This window comes from Xiphophorus couchianus, chromosome 1 (genome assembly GCF_001444195.1).
Source record: "Xiphophorus couchianus chromosome 1, X_couchianus-1.0, whole genome shotgun sequence".
Classification (NCBI taxonomy): Eukaryota; Metazoa; Chordata; class Actinopteri; order Cyprinodontiformes; family Poeciliidae; genus Xiphophorus; species Xiphophorus couchianus.
In genome coordinates this window covers 3,904,871-3,927,030 of record NC_040228.1, presented here as the reverse complement: position 1 = coordinate 3,927,030, position 22,160 = coordinate 3,904,871, and the positions used below count along the sequence as shown (strand labels likewise).

Below are 22,160 nucleotides of genomic sequence, written 5' to 3'. Positions count from 1 at the left end.
AAATTTATTTTTGATTTGCTAACTAGACTAAAACAAGAAATGTTTTGTCTGATTTAACTTTAAGCAGTCAGAAAAAAAATCTCTGTTTATTCAGTGTATGTAATTATCTGGTTTCAGCTGTGCACACATATTTTAGTTTATTTAAATAATTGAATTTTGTCATAGTCCTCTATCAGACAAAGGTCCAGAATATATATGTGCATATATTATACACTATAACTGAATTATGGTAATTATTGAATAAATTGACTCACTTTCCAGCTTTATGATTACTGGACGTGGATTTCAACCTCAGCTTGGTGAGAAAGTAAACAGGCATTTTTATGCCATTTTCTGCTTCCTAAGAACAGTTTGATCGCTGCAATGACATTAACATTTTCTCCACTAATTACTGAGAAGTACGCAAATAAAATTTTTATAATTAGTTTTTTATTCTACACCACAATAACGTGTCACTTTGCTTCAATCTATCAGATAAAACCCTGATAAAATACATTGAAGTTTGTTCTGTAATTTAATGTGACAAAATGTAGATATTAGCTTTTAGAACAGAAGCAGAAAAACTATAATACATACTATAATAAAACTGGGGAGAGTTGTTTTTGTTTTGAATCCATAATCCACAGTGATACCATCCATATAAATGCCTTCGAGTGTTGTTTGTGATTTCCCGAAGCCACTTTACATTTTCAACACGCAGGGTAGAATTCTACATTAAGAGGAGGGAAACTGGATGGCCTGTATTGAAGAATGAGATAAGCGCAACATGGATAAAAGGATAAAATATTGAGTAAAGAAAGAGGAGAGGATAAAATAAGTGAAAAACATGATGGGGAGTGATGAAAGAGGAGCAAAAGTAAAGATGCAGAGAAAAGTGAAAATAGTGATTAGGGATGAGCAGCAGGGTCTAAGACACTGACAACGAGTTTGTGTTGGAAAATGTGAATAAAGCCAGCAGAGTGATCACACATCGCAGCCACACAGGGCACCAGTTTGAAATAATATTCAGACCTCAAATCCTTCTGAGGTAATTTGTGTTTGCAGTTTTGTTTTCTGGAAGCTGTGCCTCAGTGCTGTGGTTCTGACCTCAAATTTTAATTACTTCTCTCTAGAAAGAGACTCTAGGTCAGGCGCTGATTTGGGATGGATTTTATTTAGCGTGCGCCGCCGATGTGCCACGCAGCCGGTAGTTTTATCGGCCTGTGTATCATCCTGTTGTTGCCATGGAGTCTCCCGGGGTGACGACGGACATGAAAAATAAAGTTTATTTTAGTTAACTAGAGAACATTATCCATGTGTGTTTTCCTACTCTCACAATAAAATGTTTGACATCAGAGGTCAGTACATTTATAAAACGTTTTCTTTAAAAAATACCTCAATATAATAAAAAATATATAGTTTTGGATATGTTTCATGAGACTTGGAATTGAGCTCAGGTGCATCTGATTTCCATTTAGATGGGAGCTACTCAGAGGCGCAGTTGGCAGTGTAGTACTGTTGCCTAACAGCAAGAAGGTTCAAATCCCAACCTGAGGTCTTTCTGCATGACTTTTGCATGTTCTCTCTGGGTACTCCGGTTTCCTCCCACAGTCCAAAAACATCACTGCTTGGTGAATTGAATACTCTAAATCGCCCTGGGTGTGAGTGTGAGTCTGGTTGTTTGTCCTGTGTCATACACAGCTGGGTTCCTGAGTCAAACTTTTTGAAAGAGCATTTTTGATCTTTGATATTGACTCCTGAGTCTCTGCAGTCCATCACACCCACTTTCAGCTCATTTTGTTACCTTTTGATCTTGTCTTGTGACAGTCATGACCGCAGGTTTTTGCTGACAGAAGTATGCCTTTTGTGACTTCACCATATTTAGATTTTTACACAAATTTCTTCGTAATAAGTTCTATCATTTTCTCCTACATGCTGGGTTCTAACCTCCGGGGCAAATCCTGACTGCTGGTGTTGGTGACCCATTCCTTTTTTTCCACATACTTCACTCTGTGCAGGCACCTGAAGCGTTCTTATAGAGGGAGTTCACTGGGCAACGTCTGTGCACAGGTACTTTCACAACTGCGTACTCGGTGTCGCACAGTAAACTGCCCAACAGAAACTGCTGTTCATGTCGAACTGTTTTGCTTGTTCTACTGAGCTGATAAGCTTAGAGTTGAATTTGTTGCAATTATGCTTAATGGCTAGGCTGCCTCTTTGTGCTGCACTAAAAGGTGTGCAGGGGCTGCCCTGGAGGAGAAAAAACAGGGCTAGGCACCCAAGTAGCTCACTGTGCTTTGTCAAACTAACCAAAGCCTTTGAAAAACCTGTTCCTCCCCTCGCCTGTGGGGGCGGTGCATCAAGAAGCACTGTAGGAAACATCATGAAGACCTCAGAAGAAGACACTTAGGGCAACTTCCTTCTTCATAAAATGTAAACAGATACAAATTGGTGTCAGATTTAAGTAGTTGTAGAATTTCTCTTTTGTCTTTGGTAAAAGACCACACGTCTTTTCTCCTGCTAGCACAGAAGTTGTTTTGGTTGTTTTTACCCAAAGTTCACTTCAAACAAATCAAAACCTAGGGTTTAAGGTGAAATGTAAATGAAAGTGGAGTGGTGTAAGATTTTAGCGTCTGTAGGATTTCTCTTTGTCTCAAATGTGTCAAACTCTCTTCAACAACTGGCTTAGCAAAAGCAATTTCTTACACTAATGCCAGACGCACACTTGTGTTTTTGTTGTATTTACCCAGACTGCCCTGCGCTATAGTCTGCTAGTGGGAGTAGTCTCTGAAAGGATAAAAGGATAAAATATGAACTCTGTTCACAAACTCACCCGAGTTCACTTCAACCGAATTGAGACAGAGTTTTGTAGGCAGACCAGAGTTCACCTTTTCAGAGTTTGATTGCTCATTCACTCCTCCCCAAATGAACCCAACTTTCTAGATAAATAAACTAGAGTTGGATTAAAGCAGACTGAACAGAGCTGGTGTGGATCGTGGGTATTGGGTCTTTGTCTCCAGACAGAGGGAAGGTACTGTATTTCATTTTGCCCTACCTCTTTACCCCTGACTTCTTTCTTCGGGCGGTCTCACCTGGCTGTTCTGGGTTGTTTAATTTGTTTGGGGATGATTTTTAGAACTCCTTCCAACACTAATTCAGTGGTAGTCCTTAAAAACTCTGCAGTGATGTGATTATCCTTCCTTGCAGCTCTTCTTCAAATACATGTATTATGCCATGCTTCATGCTATGAGTGTTCTTTCTGCACCATTTGGTTTATGTGCAGCAGTAAAATTGGATTTACCCAGTCCTGAGAGCAGAAGTACGTGCAGATTGCCGCATCCTGAGAGACAGATTTATTATTGCTTTGTTCTTCACAGTTTAAGTCACAGCTCAGAATATTCATCATCTGCCTGAGTGACTAAGAGTCCCTCTGATTCACTTCTCTTTCTTTTCTCACTCTTGCTCTTTACCACATTTGTCTTGTTACAACTTCCAGAGGGCTAATGGTTTATTAATGCAATCATTTCATCAGTTCAGGTCTTTTCCTTTAGACTCTTGTTTCCTCCTCCTCTGTTTATTCATTCCTATCTTCTCTCTCTCTCTCTCTCTCTCTCTCTTCTCTTTTTTTCCTGGCCCTGCAGTGTTTCAGCAGTAGTATCATGTTGGCTAGCTCAGCAGTTTCTCCCCCACCTCCTTCCTGTATTCTAATGGCACTGCGGTAGCTGAAGATGTTCGTAGATGTCCTTGTGAAAACCTTTTCCACGGGTCGTTTCTCAGACTCATGAAATAAATAATGCAGACTGTGTGGATGACAAAGAGATGAGCAGATGTCGCTGCTTGAGCTGTATTGACAGGACTGAAGGGCACGGTAATGCATCAGATTCTTTGGCTCTTTGGAGTTGTGGGCAACATTTTTATCCATTTGCTTTATGATTGCTTTCTAAGTTTACGGTCAGATAGAAATTCCACCATTTGGCATTTAGTAGAGATGCAAAAATCGAATTCTATTCTTTGTGCTCTTAGCCTGAGCATGCTTTTTATATTTAATATACCGGCACTAACAAAGGTAAGATAAAAATGGCGATATAAGTCATTTCTCTAACATATCTGTTTCAGTCCGATAAATAAAACTGGGTCGATATAAAGAACCGATATTTATATCTATCTTGTTGCTGTCTGTTCTGTTTGTTTCCCCTTCTTCCCCAAAGATGACAACACAGAAGTGAAATTCATATAATATCAGTAAATATTGTTTTTTGGCCATAATAACAGTATTAATATTGGACATCAATATTGGTCCAAATGTTCATATCAGTGCATTCCTAATATTTACAATCCCTAATTGCACTTTCTGAACCATTTGAAAGAAAGTTTGTTGCAGTTTTTTTTTTTTTTTTTTAACATATTTGACAAAGGTAATCAGCCTATTGTTTTTGTCAGTTTCTTTATTATTTATTTTACGTTAGCTGACTGAACAAATTAAAGTTGTTTTTACATGTTTGACCAAGCTTGGGATGATATTGCTGTATGAAAGTGTGCTGGTACAGAGTTATCAAATTAATTTGCAATTCAGTACATTTATATCTGTGTTTTAAAAAAGATTTATGTGTAAATTCAGCTGTTTTTCTGTATCGTATCGACTGATACACTAAATCTCAGATATCGGTATCAATATCAGTATCAGTATCGGAAGTGAAAAAAAGGAATCTCTAGGATTCAGCAGTGTTTGACTAATTGTGTCAGGAGATGTCACTGTGGAATATCGTCCCTAGGGCCCTACAATAACAAAAACGTGTACGGAATTGCAGATTTTTCTTTTTCATAAGCGAAGCGGAAATCAGAGTAAGATGTGGAAATGCACAGAATTGGCTGATATCTGTGAGAAGGGCATAATATACTTGCTAAGGCCACTGCAGCTTCTATACCCACAGTTACAGATTTAGGCTGGGCTTGGCTCTGCATCTCCTCTTCACACAGACACAATGAAGTGGTCAGCCATGGTGACAAAACTCTCAAATACTCACACCCTCCCCCAAAAACCTAAATAAATAACTTGAAGCTTATTGCAAAATTCAGGGCCAGGGAGTTACTGAAGTTGTATCATAGCAGAGCACTGGGAGAAGGTAGAGGAACTCAATTCTTTTCCACAGATGTGTCATGTCATGCTGTCATAACATAGTGACAGTTTCAACAAATATTAAAAAACCCCCCCAAAACTTTCTATAAACGTTTCATACAGATTTAAACCCCTTTCAATAGTAAATTATTACAAATCGTGTAAAATAAAAATGCACAACAGTAAATATTACTTTTTGCTACTCGCCTTATAGATCATCGATTATAGTTAGACATGAAGTAAAGCTGAGGCAGCAATGTAGCAAAAGTGGGAAATACTGCCACCTGCAGGTGAGAGTTTACATCATCTAAAGCAGTGGTTCTCAAATGGGGGTACGTGTACCCCTGGGGGTACGTGGAGGTACTGCAGGGGGTACGTGAAGCTTTTCAAAATATCTTTAAAAAATCAGTAGGCTCCTCATAATAAGTCTTGGGAAAAATTATTTTGTGAAAAGTTCGATAAAATATAAATGTGTGTTCATGCACTGAATTTTATATTCAGTATTTAGTTTCAATATCCTTTAAAATAAAACGGTTTGACTGGTTTTATACCTTCCTGGTGGTCACCGTCTTCTGTTTTTCTTTTTTGTTTAACCATGCAATGTTGGCAATATGGATGTATTTGTCAGGTTCACTGATAGAAGTTGTTTGGCTTTATTAAATCAGACAGTGATTTTACAGCACTGTACCCCTTTTTAATTCCAAAAATGTTTTGCCCGTGTCAGGGGGTACTTGACTAAAAATATATTTTTAAGGGGGTACATCACTGAAAAAAGTTTGAGAACCACTGATCTAAAGCATGCATTTTGGGCCATTGCTGCAGAAAATTTGCATTAGCGTGAAAACATGTCATTTCTGTTGTTTTTGTGTGAATTTCCATTAAAAAGCTGGACTGCTGGCTCACAGTTAACTGCTGATGAAAAATGGATGAATGGTTTCAATAACCACATAACTTGTATTATGGTCTTATGAGCCTTTTAATAATCTCGATGTCTCCGCTGGGCGTCTCTCTGCAGATGGGAAGGTGTTCGCTCTGGGCGGAATGGGAGCAGACACAACACCTCAGGCTTTTGTTAAAGTCTACGAAGCAGAGAAGGATCAGTGGCAGGCCACCACCTCCATGCCCACGCCACGCTACGGAGCCACGCCCTTCGTAATAGGAAACAGAATTTATGTGATGGGTAAGATTACAACATTCACTCTCTCTGCATTCACTGGCTTCTGTCATGGTGATTCTCCAAACTCTCCAAGCAGTCGTATCCAAATTGATGTATTTCACAAAACCGAATGGAAACACTTTTTTTTTTTTACATCATCCCAGTTTGTGTACAGCAGGAACATTCATTGACAATGTGCAGCTGTGTGTGTGTGAAGAAACGTTTGCACACATTTGTAATTTAAACTCAACTAATTTTGATTTCTGGAACTGAGTTCTTGAGAATTTCCCAGTCTTTCACAAATGTTGGTGGTACATCTAGGTTTGGCAAACAGATCCGTTATATCATCTGTTTTTGCTTTCATTCAGATATTGACACGGAGCTGAGATCATGGGATGTGTGACTGTTGCTGCACCACAAACCTTTCAGTTTTGACTTTATCTGTCTGGCACTTTCCAAGCTGTGAAACTGACTGATAGAAAGAGAAAAATGTGTTTCTCAGGTTGAAGAGACACTCAAAATCTTTGTACAGTAGCCACTAGTAGAGGTGGGCTTCTGCTACGGCCTGCTCTGTAGATAAGAAAAAAGGCTGAATCTGTTAATTGACTGACATTGAGTTATTTCTTTTTTACTTCAGGTAGACTGTGCTTGCTCTTTCACACTGGGTAAATTCTTAACTATCCCTATATGAAAGAACTTGAACTTTCAATTAGGAGCTCAGTTTCACTTTTGTACCCTGTTGTCACTGAATGAAGATCCTACATGGACATGAAAAACCGACTGGATGCTGATGACTCTTGCAGGGTCTTGGCTAGTATTTCAGGAGTGCAGGAACGACAAGCTTTATATTTTATGTCATTGTCATTTTTAGTTGGTTTTAAATGACCCAAATGCAGATATGCGAGCAGGTTAAGCTGAACACTTTTATGAAAACAAAAGTAGGAACAATCGCCAGATTGCTGGTTCAATACCCGCATCACCTGCCTTTTGTTTTTATGCAAGACACTTCACCCGCCCTGCCTTGGTGTTGATACTTCTGTCCACTGGCTGCTATCCAGTAACCATCAGCGTGAGTGTGTGTGTGAATGGGTACACAAGTACAAAGCCAAAGCCAAGCCAAAAATGGAACATGAAGCTTAGGTAGAGTAATGAGGTCGATACTGGGAGGAACCAGTGAAGGACAATGAAACTGGTAAGCTTAAAAAGTGAGGCATGAGAAGACTCAGACAAAAAGGTTGCAAAAAATGCTGGGGAAGAGAGCAAACTGTTAGACTGAGGGAAGGTGTGCTTAATACGCATTAATAAATACTTAATGACTGAACTACAACTCAAGGAAGAAACAAATCAGGGGGAAAGAAGGACATATGACTGAGAGCCAAATCCAAATACACAAAAAGCAGAACATGCACTTAAATGAAGAAACTATATACAAAGGAATGACCTGGTAAGATGAGACCTTTTGAGCAGTAATGAATATAGGAACAGAACATGGCCTGACATTGACATGTACAGGTTGACGGTGTTAATGCCCTCCTCCTGGGACTGATTGGTTGCTTTTGGCCGAGCAAATGGCATTAGGACCACAGGGAGAAAACAGATTGAGATTGATTTTGTCATCTGTCTCAACATCCATCCATCCATCCATTTTCTTTACACCCTCTTAGAGGGGTCGGGAGGTGCTGGTTCCTATCTCCAGTTAACGTTCGGGGCGAGAGGCGGGGATCACCCTGGATAGGTCGCCAGTCTGTTGCAGGGCAACGCAGAGACAGACAGGACACACAACCATGTCCACACACACCTAGGGAGAATTTAGAGACCAATTAACCTGACAGTCATGTTTTTGGACTGTGGGAGGAAGCCGGAGTACCCAGAGAGAACCCATCTGTCTCAACATAGTTTTAACAAATATGTAAGACATCCATCTATCCATTTTCTTACACCCTTGTCCCTAGTGGGGCCAGCAGGGGGTGCTCCCAGCCCCCCTGCTGGGGGATCTCCATCTAACGTGTCTATCTCCATCTAACGTTTCGGGCGAGAGGCGGGGTTCACCCTGGACAGGTCGCCAGTCTGTCGCAGTATGTAGGAAATATTTTTGTAAAAGTTAAATGCTGCAGTTTTAAATGTGCAAAAACTGATTGACATGTTGAGCTGAAGTTTCTTAAAATTAAACATGTTAAAAGTTTAGCAGGTCATGTATCCTGAAGGAGAAGGAATATAACTTCTATCCTACAGCCATGCTAATAAGGAGACAAGATGACATGTGTTCAATTTCAGACTTAATTTTAGTCATTAGAGACTTAGACTTAACTTACACTTGGCGAAGAGGACATGTGAACATCTCTTTTTCTTAAAGGTAAAGCATTACTTTAAACTGACTCAGAATCTGAGCTGTCAAATCTTTTGTCCTTTACGCTTGTTTCTTTGCCCTCTTCCAGGCTTTAAATAGAAATCCCACAGACTGTGACACTACAAAGACGAAACCTTTTTACGCGCCTGTCGAAGTTGACCGAGGCTTTACTCATCTTTACTCCTGACAGCATCGCTGCGGGATTTACTAGCCACCAAATGAAGTACCCTGTGCTGGGTTTCGGTTTGTGAGCCGTCTTGCATTGCCGCGCCGGTTAGAAGATGGGATTCTTTTTGAAAACGCTCCATAAAAACAATGTGGAGAGATGAGCTCAGGAAGCTAATCCATCTGAGTAACAGTGGAGTTAATGATGCCCGGCAACCGCACGAGGCAGAGAAAAATGGCTGGTTTAAAGTGCATCCTCGGAGTCATGACTCACACAAGTCTGGTAGATGATCTAATCTGTTTATCTACAAATCTATGGGGATATTTATGTCGCTGATTTCATAACCGCAAATCCTGATTATTACGTCTCACTTATTATCTTGCTTCAGCTCACTGTCCCCTCCACCGCTAAGCATTGTGATTGTGAAATGTTTCTCCTATCCTGTGCAATGATGCTGTTTCTTCACCTGCTGTTCCTGGATGGGCCGTTTCAGGATCAGTGAGTATCTGGACCACCTTCGGTTTAAATTTCACCACTTTTCAGTAACTTGACTTAAAAGGGCAGTATTGTGTGTTTGCTAGGCACGTGGTGCCATTTTATAGCACAATCAAGTATCTATGTTTCCTGCAGTTGTTATAAATATGATATGAAATTTGGCTTAAAATAAATTTTACTTGTAAGTTAAAGCCTTGAAATTGTGCCTTTCTGAAACTCTGCCTTCAGGAAGTTATCATAACATGGGTCCTCTGTTATTCCTTTAACAAAATTTTTTACAAGCGTTGCACTGAGAAGTATCTCAGACAATGAGATCAGCAGAACAGTTCCACCAGGTGTTTGCTAATTTCTGCTGGCTTGTCTGAAGGAGCTGAGTGGCAGGGAAGGACTGCTCTGTGAGGTGGAAACTGTAGCTTGGTAAACTGCAGCTTTAAAGGCGGAGCTAGGTCCACCCAGGCGTTTTACACAGCTGAATGGTTGCCACGGGAGATTAAAGGAGTTCTCAAAAATATCTGAAAGAACCAAAGGAACACTCCAGGTATGTCTAATGAGGGAATAACACCATAACCGAGGTAAAGCTGAAAAAAGTGGATTTTTACACAATGCTGCCCCTTTAAACATCAGGCTTCACTGTGGGAGAGCCGAGAAAATATGGCCTCAATTTCTATGAATGGCTCTTCAGGTCAGGGATGATGGTCAGATTCAAGGATCAACTTCCTGAGTGTAAATACTCAGTGATGTCTGTGATCTTATCCTCAATGTGCATGACATGAAGTCTCAATAAATCAAACTAATGAAAGTACAAAAATATTCAGTCTAATTTTAGAAGAAGCTTTTGAATTTCAGCTGTTTCCATCAGAGGAGCTGAAAAAATATCAACTCTAATCACACTTCCTAGTCTTGGAAATTTTAAATCCATTCAATATGTTCAAGAATCTAAGAAGAAGAAACGAGGCTAGCCACCCGACTACCTCGCAGACTTACTAGCATTCAGTTAGACTGTGGGAAAATAAAAGGAATTTGTCATGAGAAATGTAGGCAATCGGTTCGCTCAGCTATGAGGTTTTAACTGTGTGCGAAGTGTGCACGCAGGGTTTGCCTGGCTCACAGAATACGCACTGCACACCCCAATATGTGGGAGCCTTTCCTGGCTTAAAGTTTATTTTCAGAATTATGTTGAATATGTTCATGTTAATTACTTCTAATGTTTCTTACTTCTTCCTACTCCTTTTCGAGAATGTCAAGATTACTGTGGTACAAAAATATGTGTCTTTTGCATTCCTTGTTCTTGTGCATGATTTTATACTGCTATCATGTTCTAAATAAATAAAAAATAATAAAAATTAAAAAAATAACAAATGTCTGTTTTTAAAGGTTTTGTCGGCTCTAGTAGCGTTTATTTGACAGTGGTCAGACAGGAAAGCGGGTTGTGAGAAACAGGGAAGGCATGTGTCAAAGGTCAACGGCATGAAGGCTTTTAATGCCAGAAGTGGCCGTAACACATTTTACCTCTCAGAGATTCTCTCTCTTTATGAACACGGTGTGGCATTGAGGTCAAAAGATTAAAAGCTGACAGAAGACAAAGTGAACACTATAATCAACTGTGAAATGCACTGTGAGCATTTCAGTTGGTTCACACAGGTGAACAACCAGGGTCAAGGTACAAACAGCACTTTGTTCTTTTGACGTCAAAAAAACTCTGTGAAGCACTTTGTTCAATTTTTGGATGTTGTAAAGCGTATAAATAATTATAGGTCCATTGTGTTGTTGCTCCAAACTTGCTGTCTTTCACATAAAAATCTCCCAAAATGCACAAACGAAACATGATAAAGTCATAGAGGTATGGATACTTTTGGCAGCACTTCAGAAGTCTCGATGTAGAATATTGATCTAACGTCCGAATAACCTGCTGATTCACACAGCGTTCACATCCACAGTATTCTGCCGCATTCAAACGATCCTTTTTCTCTGAATCTCTTTCCTTTCTCTCACGCTAATGCTTCCCACTCAGTTCGACTCTTTGTCTCACTATCAGTATCGATCTCCATGTTATCCTGCCCACTCCAGCTGACCCTCTTCCACTTTCTTCTTCCACTCCTCCACATTCTCCTCTTTCAGCCACTTCTCTCCGCAATTTCTCTTTGTCACTCCCTCATTTGCCTCCTTTTTTGCTGTGATTTGCTCCCTCTTACCCTCCATTGATTTTTCTCTTATCTCGTAGCCCCTAGCAACTGCATCTTGTGTGTTTTCTACCTTCCAGCACCTTTCCTCAGTGCTTCTCCTCCCCTCTCTGTCACCAAAATCCACCCTGTTCACTCAATGCCCGATTAACATACTACTTTCACTTTGTAGCGGTGTTTTCCAAGTTTACGTTATGATTTATGAAGGTAAATAACTAACCCTAGTTATTTACTCCTAGAGGAGCACCCTGCTGCTGCGCTTTGCTTTTCAACCCGAAATGAAATGTGGTCTCAAAGCTGTTCTGCACGCTTGGTAGATTTTGACATAAAGGCCACTGAAACTATGTGACACTGGAAGAAGATAAAGGTGGAAATTTCAAGCAGTAGCAGTGGCAGAAGTTGTCTAGTTGTCCCTGTACTTTTACTCAAGTGTCTAAATGGCAACCTTCTTGGAAGTTAATTCAGTTTTAAATGAGGTACATCACAATTTGATGGTACTTTTTTATACTCTAATCCAGCGGCTCAAAAATACACTATATGCAAATGCATATATGCACTATACACGACAATCTTATCCGAGGCTTTGGAACCCCAGTAAATCAAAGTAGCTGCGTTTCCATTGACCATACAATTCCGCGAGTTGGAATTCCGAAAATAAATTTGCTGAATTGAAACAAGGCAATTTTGAAAAAAAAAAAAAAAATAAAATAAAATAAAATCATGTTTTGGCTGTATCAAAACAGATGTATTTCGCAAAACTGCAATAAAAACACTTTTTCGCATCACATGAATCACAAGATCAACGGCTGGATGTTACTGCTGCCGAAAACAACCAAGACGACACAAAGTGGTTGGAGGATGATGGAGTGACATGCTTTTTTTATGATGACTTTATCATGGGTGATTTTAATTGCGTTTCTTATTTAATGAAAACACTTGCAATTGCAAAATTGTGCTTTTTCAGTATGAGCAGAATGTCAATGTTTTTTTGCACATTTATAGTGTCAAAGATCGACTGCCAGTTATCACAAAAAGCTGTCAGTTGTATTTCACATGCAGGCACGAGGTTTGAGGAGGACTGGTCAGGCATGGCTGGTATGGATAGGTTTTCCCTGCTAATAATCATTTGTAAACCACATTTAGTATTTTGCCAGCTTATCTTTATATTGATCTTGAATTTGCTGGATGATCTGAAACGTATAAGCGAACAGTAAAAGGAAAAAATCAGAAGGAAATGTGTGAAATACTTTTATTACATTAGTGTAGGATGACATTACGTCTGATATCTCCAGGTGGTCGTCAGGGAAAGATGCCAGTAACGGCCCTGGAGGCTTTCGACCTGGAGATGAAGAGCTGGACTCGGTACCCCTGCATCCCCAGCCGGAGGGCGTTCTCGTGCTGCGCTGCCAATGAGCGCAGCCTGTTCAGCCTGGGTGGGCTCCAGCAGCCGGGGCCTCATAATTTCTACTCCCGACCTCACTTTGTCAGCACTGCAGAGGAGTTTGACCTGGATCAAGGTACGTGGTTATTTAACGGTATGTACTAACATTAAGGTACAATTATTTCATGTTAAGCTAATGTAAGGTACTTTACATACCTACCTACTGTACATGCGGCTACCATTTTGGTCCAACTTTTACACTTTACATTCCATCTCTCTCGCGCGCCCTCTCTCTTTTTCTTTCCCTCCATGGGAGAGTGTAAGATTTCCATTAACACACCGTTCAATGTAAATTAAACACCAGTGTAGCTCATTATCCAATTGGTGCAATGAATGTGCCCAAACGCATGCAACACATAGCTGTGTAAGTGCCTTACTACCTTACTTTTAATGAATGCATTCAAACTCATCTTGGCTTTTCCCTCCGAATACAAGAGTTTTATGGTGGTTATATAAAGTTTATATAAAGCACGAATGAATCTGCTGCAGTGATTGTTGCAAGCTGGTTGCTGTGATGATTTATTTACATGCTGCAGTTTTCAGTGAATATTCCGACAGTCCTGAAAGGTTTAATTAATTTGACTATGGGAGACCAGTGACCTGTAATCTGTCTGCTACACACTTGAATACGTTGACATTTTCACACTGAATGAGTGTACTTAGCCTTTTCCATTACAGAATACTAAATTAAGATGCCTTCTCCGCAGTCGTCATCGTTTCTCTGAAAAAGTTCAGAAATGAATGTTTTTTTCTCTTTTATTTTTGGTACATTTGCTACTTGAACTTTTCTCAGCTTTCAAAAACATGGTGTGAACAAAAATATAAAGCTTTTCATAATGTCACCATAAGGAAAATAATTAGTCTTGTGAACCTTCAGGCTGAATGCGTAACATAGACAGATTCAGACACACACAAGACATTTTTCCCAGACATTGAGGACAGATATTTTTTATGTTCTACCAAGTAATTACAAACAGAAAATATTTGCTTTATGTATGCTTTTCTTTCTGAGGCAAGAAATCATGGGATTTCTAAGCTACTACTTTTCTAACTTCCTGCTGCAGCCAGTTTTACTGTAAGGATAATGTTGACTTGCAGTTAAAATGAATCAACAAATGGAGATGATTTCTACAGTTTTTTTTATTTGATCTCTTTTTTACAGTGCTAATACTAGCAACAGCGTAGTTTCTGTTAGCTAAAAGTATATCCACTCTTCCTGCTGCAAATGTTTCTGTTGCGTTCAATTGGATCTTCTTCACCCGTTACAACTTCAGCGGTTACAGCCCCAGGACTCGCCTGGGTTTTATGATTATTAGCAGATAGAATTTCAACAATATTTAGCGACATACTTTTAAAAAACTCTGTGTGGCTTCTCTTGGTAAAAGGGTTAGTGATTAACCGCTATGCTGTATAAAATTGGTAACATTCACTTTATTCAACATATAGTACATCTCATTAGTACCGGGCTGAATGCCCTGTTACCTTCAAAACTAAATTATTTCTTTGGTCAAAACGTCAACAAGATATTCAAACATATAAGCTAATAAAACCTTATATTTTGTCCTACAGTGAACAGGAAGTGAGTAGTTGCACCTTTTCTCCCACCTATCATCAGTCAGACATCAGCACTTTGTATTGGCTGTGAACGATTAAATAATGTCTTCTGTTAAGGTTCAAAAGGTCCAAATAATCAATGCTTGGCTTTTTTTTTTTGCACGGCTTTCAATTAAAAATTAGGAATTTAATCTATTTAGTTTCCATAATGAAGAGAAGGATGATGGCTTTGCTGCAGAGGAAAGTAAGGATTCCTGATCAGAGGTAACTAAATCCGGCAAATACCGCTTTGATAAGGCAATATTTAACAAGTTCTGGATTATTTGAAATGTTACATAAAACACAATAGATTTGATTGAAGCAAAGACCTTGGACCTGGATCTGCTTTCATTATGAAGACTGTTTCTTCTGGCCTTCTACACATTGCTTAGCAACTCTGGTGAATGGTGCAATCTTTTCAATGACGTGTCTGATCATACTCCCATTCACCTGATGAATTTTAAAAGGTTAGTTTCATGATTCCACCTTCATTCATCTCACTAGATTAGACTAATTGATTTTGTAACTAAATTTTTCCTGTCATTTCTTTGAGTTACATTTATTGCTTTTGATTCTCTCGTGTTCTGAGTAATTTACCTATAGATCAATGACAGTCGTAGTGCTCCGCTGCATCATGCATGAGTGTGTTACTTTTCCATTTCATCTCTCTTTCTCTTCCTATAATTTGCTGACATTTCTGAGTATACCACTTTAATGCAATGAGTGCCTCCAAGCGGTAAGATAAATTAGACATTGAGCGATGCTGTTAGTTTCCCCGTACGTTTCATGTATGTAGCATCCTGAGGTCAGTGAAGCATTTGCATAGAAGAAACTGAGCATAAATAATATAATTAGTTCATTGCTGTGATCTGTACCTCAAAACAGCATTGATTTTGTAGCTGTTGTGCACATACATGCGTCATATATGAGTTTTGTGGCACTCATGGGATTTCTTGTCACTTCCAAAGACTCCCTGGCTGGTTTGTTTGGGATGCCGCACAGTGAAATGTGCAAGTAGCAGGGCTGGAAAACGTATCACGATATAAGCATTTCATATCAGTCAATATCAATAAGTATTGATTGGTTTTTGTTTTAAATATCTGAGCTACTGCCAAACTGGCAACCTGACTGGATGTGTGACTAGAGAGTCTTCTTTTATCCAGTTTTCTCTCCAAACCATTGTTGTTTACTTTTAAGCAGTTATGAGGCAAAGTGGCAAAACCTGAAACTGCTGCTGCGCAAGTTGCTTGACAAATTGTTGCTAGCTAACCAAAGAGTGAATGAGTCAGTTGTGTGTGAAGTTACAGATCGCAGTTCAATGAATATATATTAAATATTGAATATTCTATTAAATGTATTATCTGCTGATATTGGTAAAGTATATCGGGATATACAGTATATTGTTATTGACTTTTGTTTTTTTAAGTATTTATGACTTTTTATTTTCTAGTGTGGTTTTCTACTTACCTGCTTTGGACATTTGGGTAATCTTTAGTCGCATTTCTTTTCTTAAAAGGTGCATTTCATTTCACTGTGGATTCCTCCTGTTGTTTGGGATTTACATCTTCTTATCTCTGTCAGTCCCTTTTCCATTTATGTTCCTCTGAGTGTTTTTCTTCCTGATGTACTGGGGCAGCATCGCTGTGACTGACATGCTGAGATTATACATCTTGAAAGCAGAGGCAAAAATAAAACTACCAAGAGGGTAGCTATCAAAGCAACTGCATTCACAACTGCAGTTTCCTTCTCGTATAAAAAGATCTGCAGCCTGACACAGAGCGGAAAGTAACAAAACATGCAAATCAGCTCAGCTTCATGTGTGATTCAGTGAGGGAAATTGTGTAACTCACAGCCATGTTTGTGAATCTGAAAGACAAGGTTGTGTGATTAGGCTCTTTATTAGAAGTTGTGACCCCGGAAGGCAGTGGAAACACAGAGCAGGTTCGTTACCTGTTCATGTTTTCTATTTACTGGAAAATGTTAAATCACCATGATTTGCATTTAAATGTCCTCCACGTCAGCAGTCAGTGCTGCAGAGGAACACAGAGGCAAGCAGGGTTAATGGATGTTCTGGTGCTGGCTGTCAGTGAGTCGTTACTGTGGGGAAGATACAATATCACTGACTAAAAGCTGAAAAAGATACAGTGGCTCTTTAATTATAATCACTGCTTTTAGAGTTCAGGCAGCTTTCTTTTAGATGATCAAACATGCAAGCATAATAAACATTAAAGGCTGACCTGATATAGTGATTAACTGGGTTGCTACCTCAGTAGTACACTGTTGTGTGTCGGTGTACGTGTGGACGTGTGCGCACGCGTGTTTGTGTGTGTTTTTAAGAATAACTATTAGGAATTTTAAACATCCATACAAACTTTGCATAAAAATACCTTATGCTCCTGAATCTGACCCTAGATGTCTAGCAAAGATTTCAGTAAGATAAACTGTACTTACTGTGACATCTGTGGTTTATTCAGGCTAAACAGTGAGAGAGAGCAAGACTTTGAACAGATAACAGAAAGTCAAATTGAGCATTTGAAGATTTCAACCATTATCTGTAATAAAACATACTGGGTTTGAAAATGTTTTGAGATGAACTGATATGGTGAAACCATTGCCTGGTAAAAACAAGCCTCCCTCTTGTTCTTCGGTTTGCTTCGTCCAGAGCGTCTGGACTCTTAGTTATTGAGAAACGATTGCTTCCTGGAGGCGTGGACTCTGTTGAGGTTTTAAATTTTACCCAATCGCTAACATTTGTCTGTGTCAGCTCGACGTTATGAAGCTTACTGAAAATTGCCTGCACTGTAAACAACCATGAGTGCTGGGCTGGCCGAGGCGGCTGTTCATGTTAACTTCATATTTGGACACCTGGCCACCACAGACTGAATGACTTCCTTCAGTTCCTTCGCTGTCACTGCTAAAACTGCAGGCGGAACACTATTCTAAACCAGTAGAAAGTCAACGTCACTTTTCTACAGCTTCTCCTTCCGTTCACTGGAGGAATCCAAGAAAGCCCACACTGGCTGTGATTACAGAATAGCATAGTAAGTCAATGGCCAGACTAGCAAAACCCTAACGACAATAATAAACAACTGCATATGGCAAGACATTTTTTAACTAAATAAATAAATGTGATTGCCATTATTTTTACTTGAAAATTTCCCCAAAGCAACAAATTATCATTTATTGCGATAACTTCTCAAACACTTTATTGCCCAGTAAAATTTGTTATTGTGACCTAAATATCATTGCTGCTTTTATATCTTCTTAAGCTCCTGCTGTTCAATAGAAACTGCAATCAGCTAAAATATATATCAATAGTTTTACAAAAGGCTCTAATACATGTTCAATGAAAATCCAACTTCATTATGTTTACCAACGTTACATTTTCTTTCAAAATGGATGCGGCGGTGGTGCTGGGGTAAAGCGTGTGGCCCATGTACGGAGGCCTCAGTCCTTAACACAGAAAGCACAGGTCTGAGTCTCTGACCCTTGACCTTTGCTGCTTGTCTTCTCCCTCTCTGACAACCTATTTTCCTGTCATGTTTCTGTCAAATAAAGGCCACTAGAGCCAGAAAAATCCTTAAAACCAACAAAAAAATGCCTATTGAAAATTATTAAAACAAACACCTGAGTTCTACCTTTCCACTCTTCTATGTCATTTACTTATAAAGCGAGGCACAGCGATTTCCCGAGTCATTTCTACTACTAATGACATTTTTTATGACCAGTCCACATGCCTTCTGCGTCTGCTGTGCCAACACTGATAATCTGACAAACAGCTCAGCCACTCCTAACGCTTTTCTTACTTTTTTGTCGATCAGGAGGGAGATGCCAAGCTGATGACAATAAAACAAACAGGAAACAAACATCAGTGGATCTTCTGATCTCATTTGTTCCTCTCAACTGCTGCCACTCCCTCACTACTACTGTGTTTGATCGTATGAGAGGAAAATGAGAGTACAATGCAACAGGTCAACACATTTATTTATGCTATGTGTTCCTGTGGCCATAAACCATGACAACAAGGATTCAGCACTTCACATGTGTCTGTTGCCAAACTGTCTGATTGGGTGGATATGTATTCATTCATATTAATCTGGTATTCCAACTGACAGGTGCTGCAGACTACTATAATTATGTGAAGTATGAAGCTGCTTCGCTGCAGCAGAGGCGTGTATGTTAACTAAGATGATGATTAAAGGATTGGCTTGCTTTTCAGACTATTATCTAGTTGGACATGCTGTCAAATGAAGCCTATAAATAGACCCTTGGGAGCGCTGGTGATGGCGGTGTGTGCTTGTGTTTGTTCGTGTAAATTTTCCTGTTTATGTGCCCATTTGTCTGCGGTGGAGAGGATGAGAGCAGTGCTGAGATGAAATGTGGGAATGGCAAGGAGGAGTGGCAAAAAATCTGAAAATGATACTGAAATGATGGCAGAAAACATCCTCGCTCGACGCAGCAGATTTGCAGCTGCGCTCGGAGAATCTCTGGATGCTGGATGGCAGCGAAACTCATTATGCCAGGCTGAAGCCTGTATCATAATAAGGCATGTACAGAGCGTATCGTCTTTCCTGAGGGATGAGGCTGCACTCTGATATTTCAACAGATGCACAAAACATGAAATGTAGGGCAGGATTAATGGTAGTCCTTTCTAGAACATAATCAGTGTTAATACTGGAGCAAGGTATTAGCAGATCCGACAACAAAAACTCGTCCACAGCTCTGACTACATGAATCCAGTAGCTCACAATCAGCCCTGGTTTGTTACAGCAGTTATTATAATGTCATTTACCTGTTTTAAAATGTAAGAAATATTAAACACCAGCAAAGTTTAGTGAACAAAAAAAATAGTACTGTAGTTGTACCACTAGCGGAACAAGTCAGCGTCGGGCCGTGGGGCGGGGCTAATGACCGGGCCCAATACCCAAATGGTAAAGCTCATGATAATTTAACTTTACAACATAGACATGCCCGCAAAAGCGGAGTTTACAAGTTTCACCACCACAGAGAGCGACTATGTCATTCTGAAATCCATCTAACATTAAGTATAACAAACCAAGAGAACAACAGAAACTTCAGGCTACTGGTTACTAATGATGAAACAACACAAATTCATATCAGTTCAGAACCACGGAGAGCGATCGGATCATTTTAACACTATATCACTTTTAACTCAGAACCTGAAGCCTGGTTGACTCTTTAAACTGAGCACGCAGCAACGCACATTGAAGACATCACTGCTGTACCACCGACAGAGAGAAAAGGGGATGTAAGCTCGGCGGCTCGGCTGATACAATTTACAGTCAGTCTACAGTTAACTCACACTTTGTGAGCAATGTCAGAGTTGCTACCTGTAACTAATCCGGCTCCTTCGCTGGGCTGGCAGTTTTGGCAGATCTGAATCGCCGCCAACAAGAAAGTCCGGTTCATCTCCAAGACGAGGAACAAAATATGCATTAAGTTTTTGGCTTTTCCCTGCTTTATTTTTTTCCCATCCTTTTCACTTTGCCGCTCCATGGAGCTCCACTCATGTTAACTTAGTCTGTAGAAATGCTCTAGCTAGTTTGCCATCTGTTGCCAAGTGACTGATGATGACGTTGGTGGACGGCTGGTGACAAGCTTTACCCAGAATACACTTGGAAACAATATGGATGATCCACTTGTAATTTTGTATGTCATAAAGTTAAATGTAAATAAAGTCAGTCATGTAGCACAACATTTTATTCAATATTTTACACCCACTATGTCACTAAAATTAGTCGGTCTTGTAAAGTTTTTAGCAACCATGAGTCAACAATGACTGGGGCACCATGCTATCTAATACATCATACATCATACTCAACAGGAGTATGATCAGATATGATAAAGGGTTGGTTCCCTGAAGTCATATTCTGCCTCCCATCCAGGCCGGGGCCAGGGGGTGATGGGCCCCCGGCTCCCCTGATGCTCTGCCCCTGAGTTGTACATTAGATTGATCTGGTCTTTTCAGAAAGAACATTTTTTCATCATATTAAGAAGAACTGAGAGTTTTGTCAAATCTTATCATTTGAATCCCGGGATTATTATAATCTTTGTTCACATGGTGCTGGTTTCATAGCTGTCACATTTTTGTTCAAGTGGAGTTCTCCTTTCCTTACTCTGGATTAGCCAAATCCCTAACTGTATCAGAGAGGAAGAGATACAAGTGATAGCCTTTCTGATGGACTATTCTTTGACATAAAACCCACTTTTGAACAAAATGTAAGCCCAAAAAATTGTACTTACTGGCAATCTAACTAGCTTAGTATCAACCCAGGCAACAAATCTGTCTTAAACAGGGATGACCCATATGTAGGTGAATTGTGTAGTCGCAAGCTTTTTCAGTTACAGTGTAGCTTTGCCCCACTTTTACTGCGTCATTTACTTTCCATAAAATTTGAGAATTTGTAAATTTTATCCATCTCTCATCTATACCGCCTTATCATTACTGGAGCTGATCTCCTTTGGATGAGAGAGGAGATGCACCCTGGACAGGTCACCAGTCCATGACAGACACATACAGGACAAACAACCATGCTTGCAAACACACTTTTGAGGTCAATTTGGAGAAACCCATTAGTCTAAAAGTCACAACTGCACTGGCAGAACATGCAGACTGCATGCAGAAAGACCCCAGGCTGGGCTTTCTTTCTGAATGCTAACAAATGTGCCACAGTGCAGCCTCTGATATCCTATAATTAAACAGAATACTTTAATAAATAACAACAGCCAACTGAGTAAGCAAGTTCAAAGTCTAGCTTTTAGGATTTGCTCAGAGAGGGAAAGAGCCCAAAGGACATAGTTAAAGAAAGTAAGTCCTTTTAGTCAACTAGCTCAAATTTGAGATGCATATTATGCTTTGTGGGTTTAAAGCTTCTTTCAGCTACATAGAGTCTAAACATTTCCACTTCATCACTTTCACCTCATTACAAAGTTTACACCATGCTGACTAATGCACAGATGCACCACATTTGCACTTGAGCTTCCTGAAGACCATTGGATGTCAAAAGGCCTTCTTCACCGCTGATGAACCTCCCGCCTTGATAGTCCATAAAACTATTTACACAGTTGCAATATTTCATTAGCAATTTCCTGCATGTAAGGCAGTTTAGATGCAGTAACTAACGAAAGTGCTGAACAGTGGACAGGTTTTATTACTAACACACTCCTTTATAGCAGAGAGTCTGCTAATTATATCTAGAGTTGTTCCAGATGCACAACTTCATCTGTGCTTTCAGTGCTGTACATGGTAATAAAGTTAGCTCATTATTTATATACCAGGACAAAAAACAAATGTTATCTTCAGTTCTAAATGAAGCTACTGGAATGATTAAATGTTCATCTGATCACATTGCTAGAATCTGTATTCATCTATTTAACTAGAAAACAGCAAATGGTCAAGTAACTTTACCTGTAACAATAAGTTGTTTTGTGGTCATTAAACTTTAGCTCACTTCCTTATGTTTTCCACATGTGGCCCAATTATACCGCTCTGAAGTAGAAAAGGGCCCCTGAGTTCATTAAACCCATTAACTTACAAATAATACTCTCGTGTTTAAACCTTTAAGTTTCACTTTAGAGTAATAATACACCAGTACTTTTCTAGTCTTTTCAAATTATTTTAACTTATTATACCATATTACTTCAAGTACCTGTAAGTACAGTTTTT

General features: G+C 39.5%; 1 protein-coding gene across 1 annotated transcript in view; it reads left to right on the top strand.

The window, feature by feature from the left end:
• The window catches only part of klhdc8b (kelch domain containing 8B), a 165,463-nt gene that overhangs the window by 102,392 nt on the left and 40,911 nt on the right, over positions 1-22,160 (top strand). The window contains exons 3-4 of the mRNA XM_028017307.1: positions 6,111-6,275; positions 12,732-12,956. Of these exons, the coding sequence (XP_027873108.1) occupies positions 6,111-6,275; positions 12,732-12,956 (390 nt within the window). The remainder of the gene's footprint in view (positions 1-6,110; positions 6,276-12,731; positions 12,957-22,160) is intronic.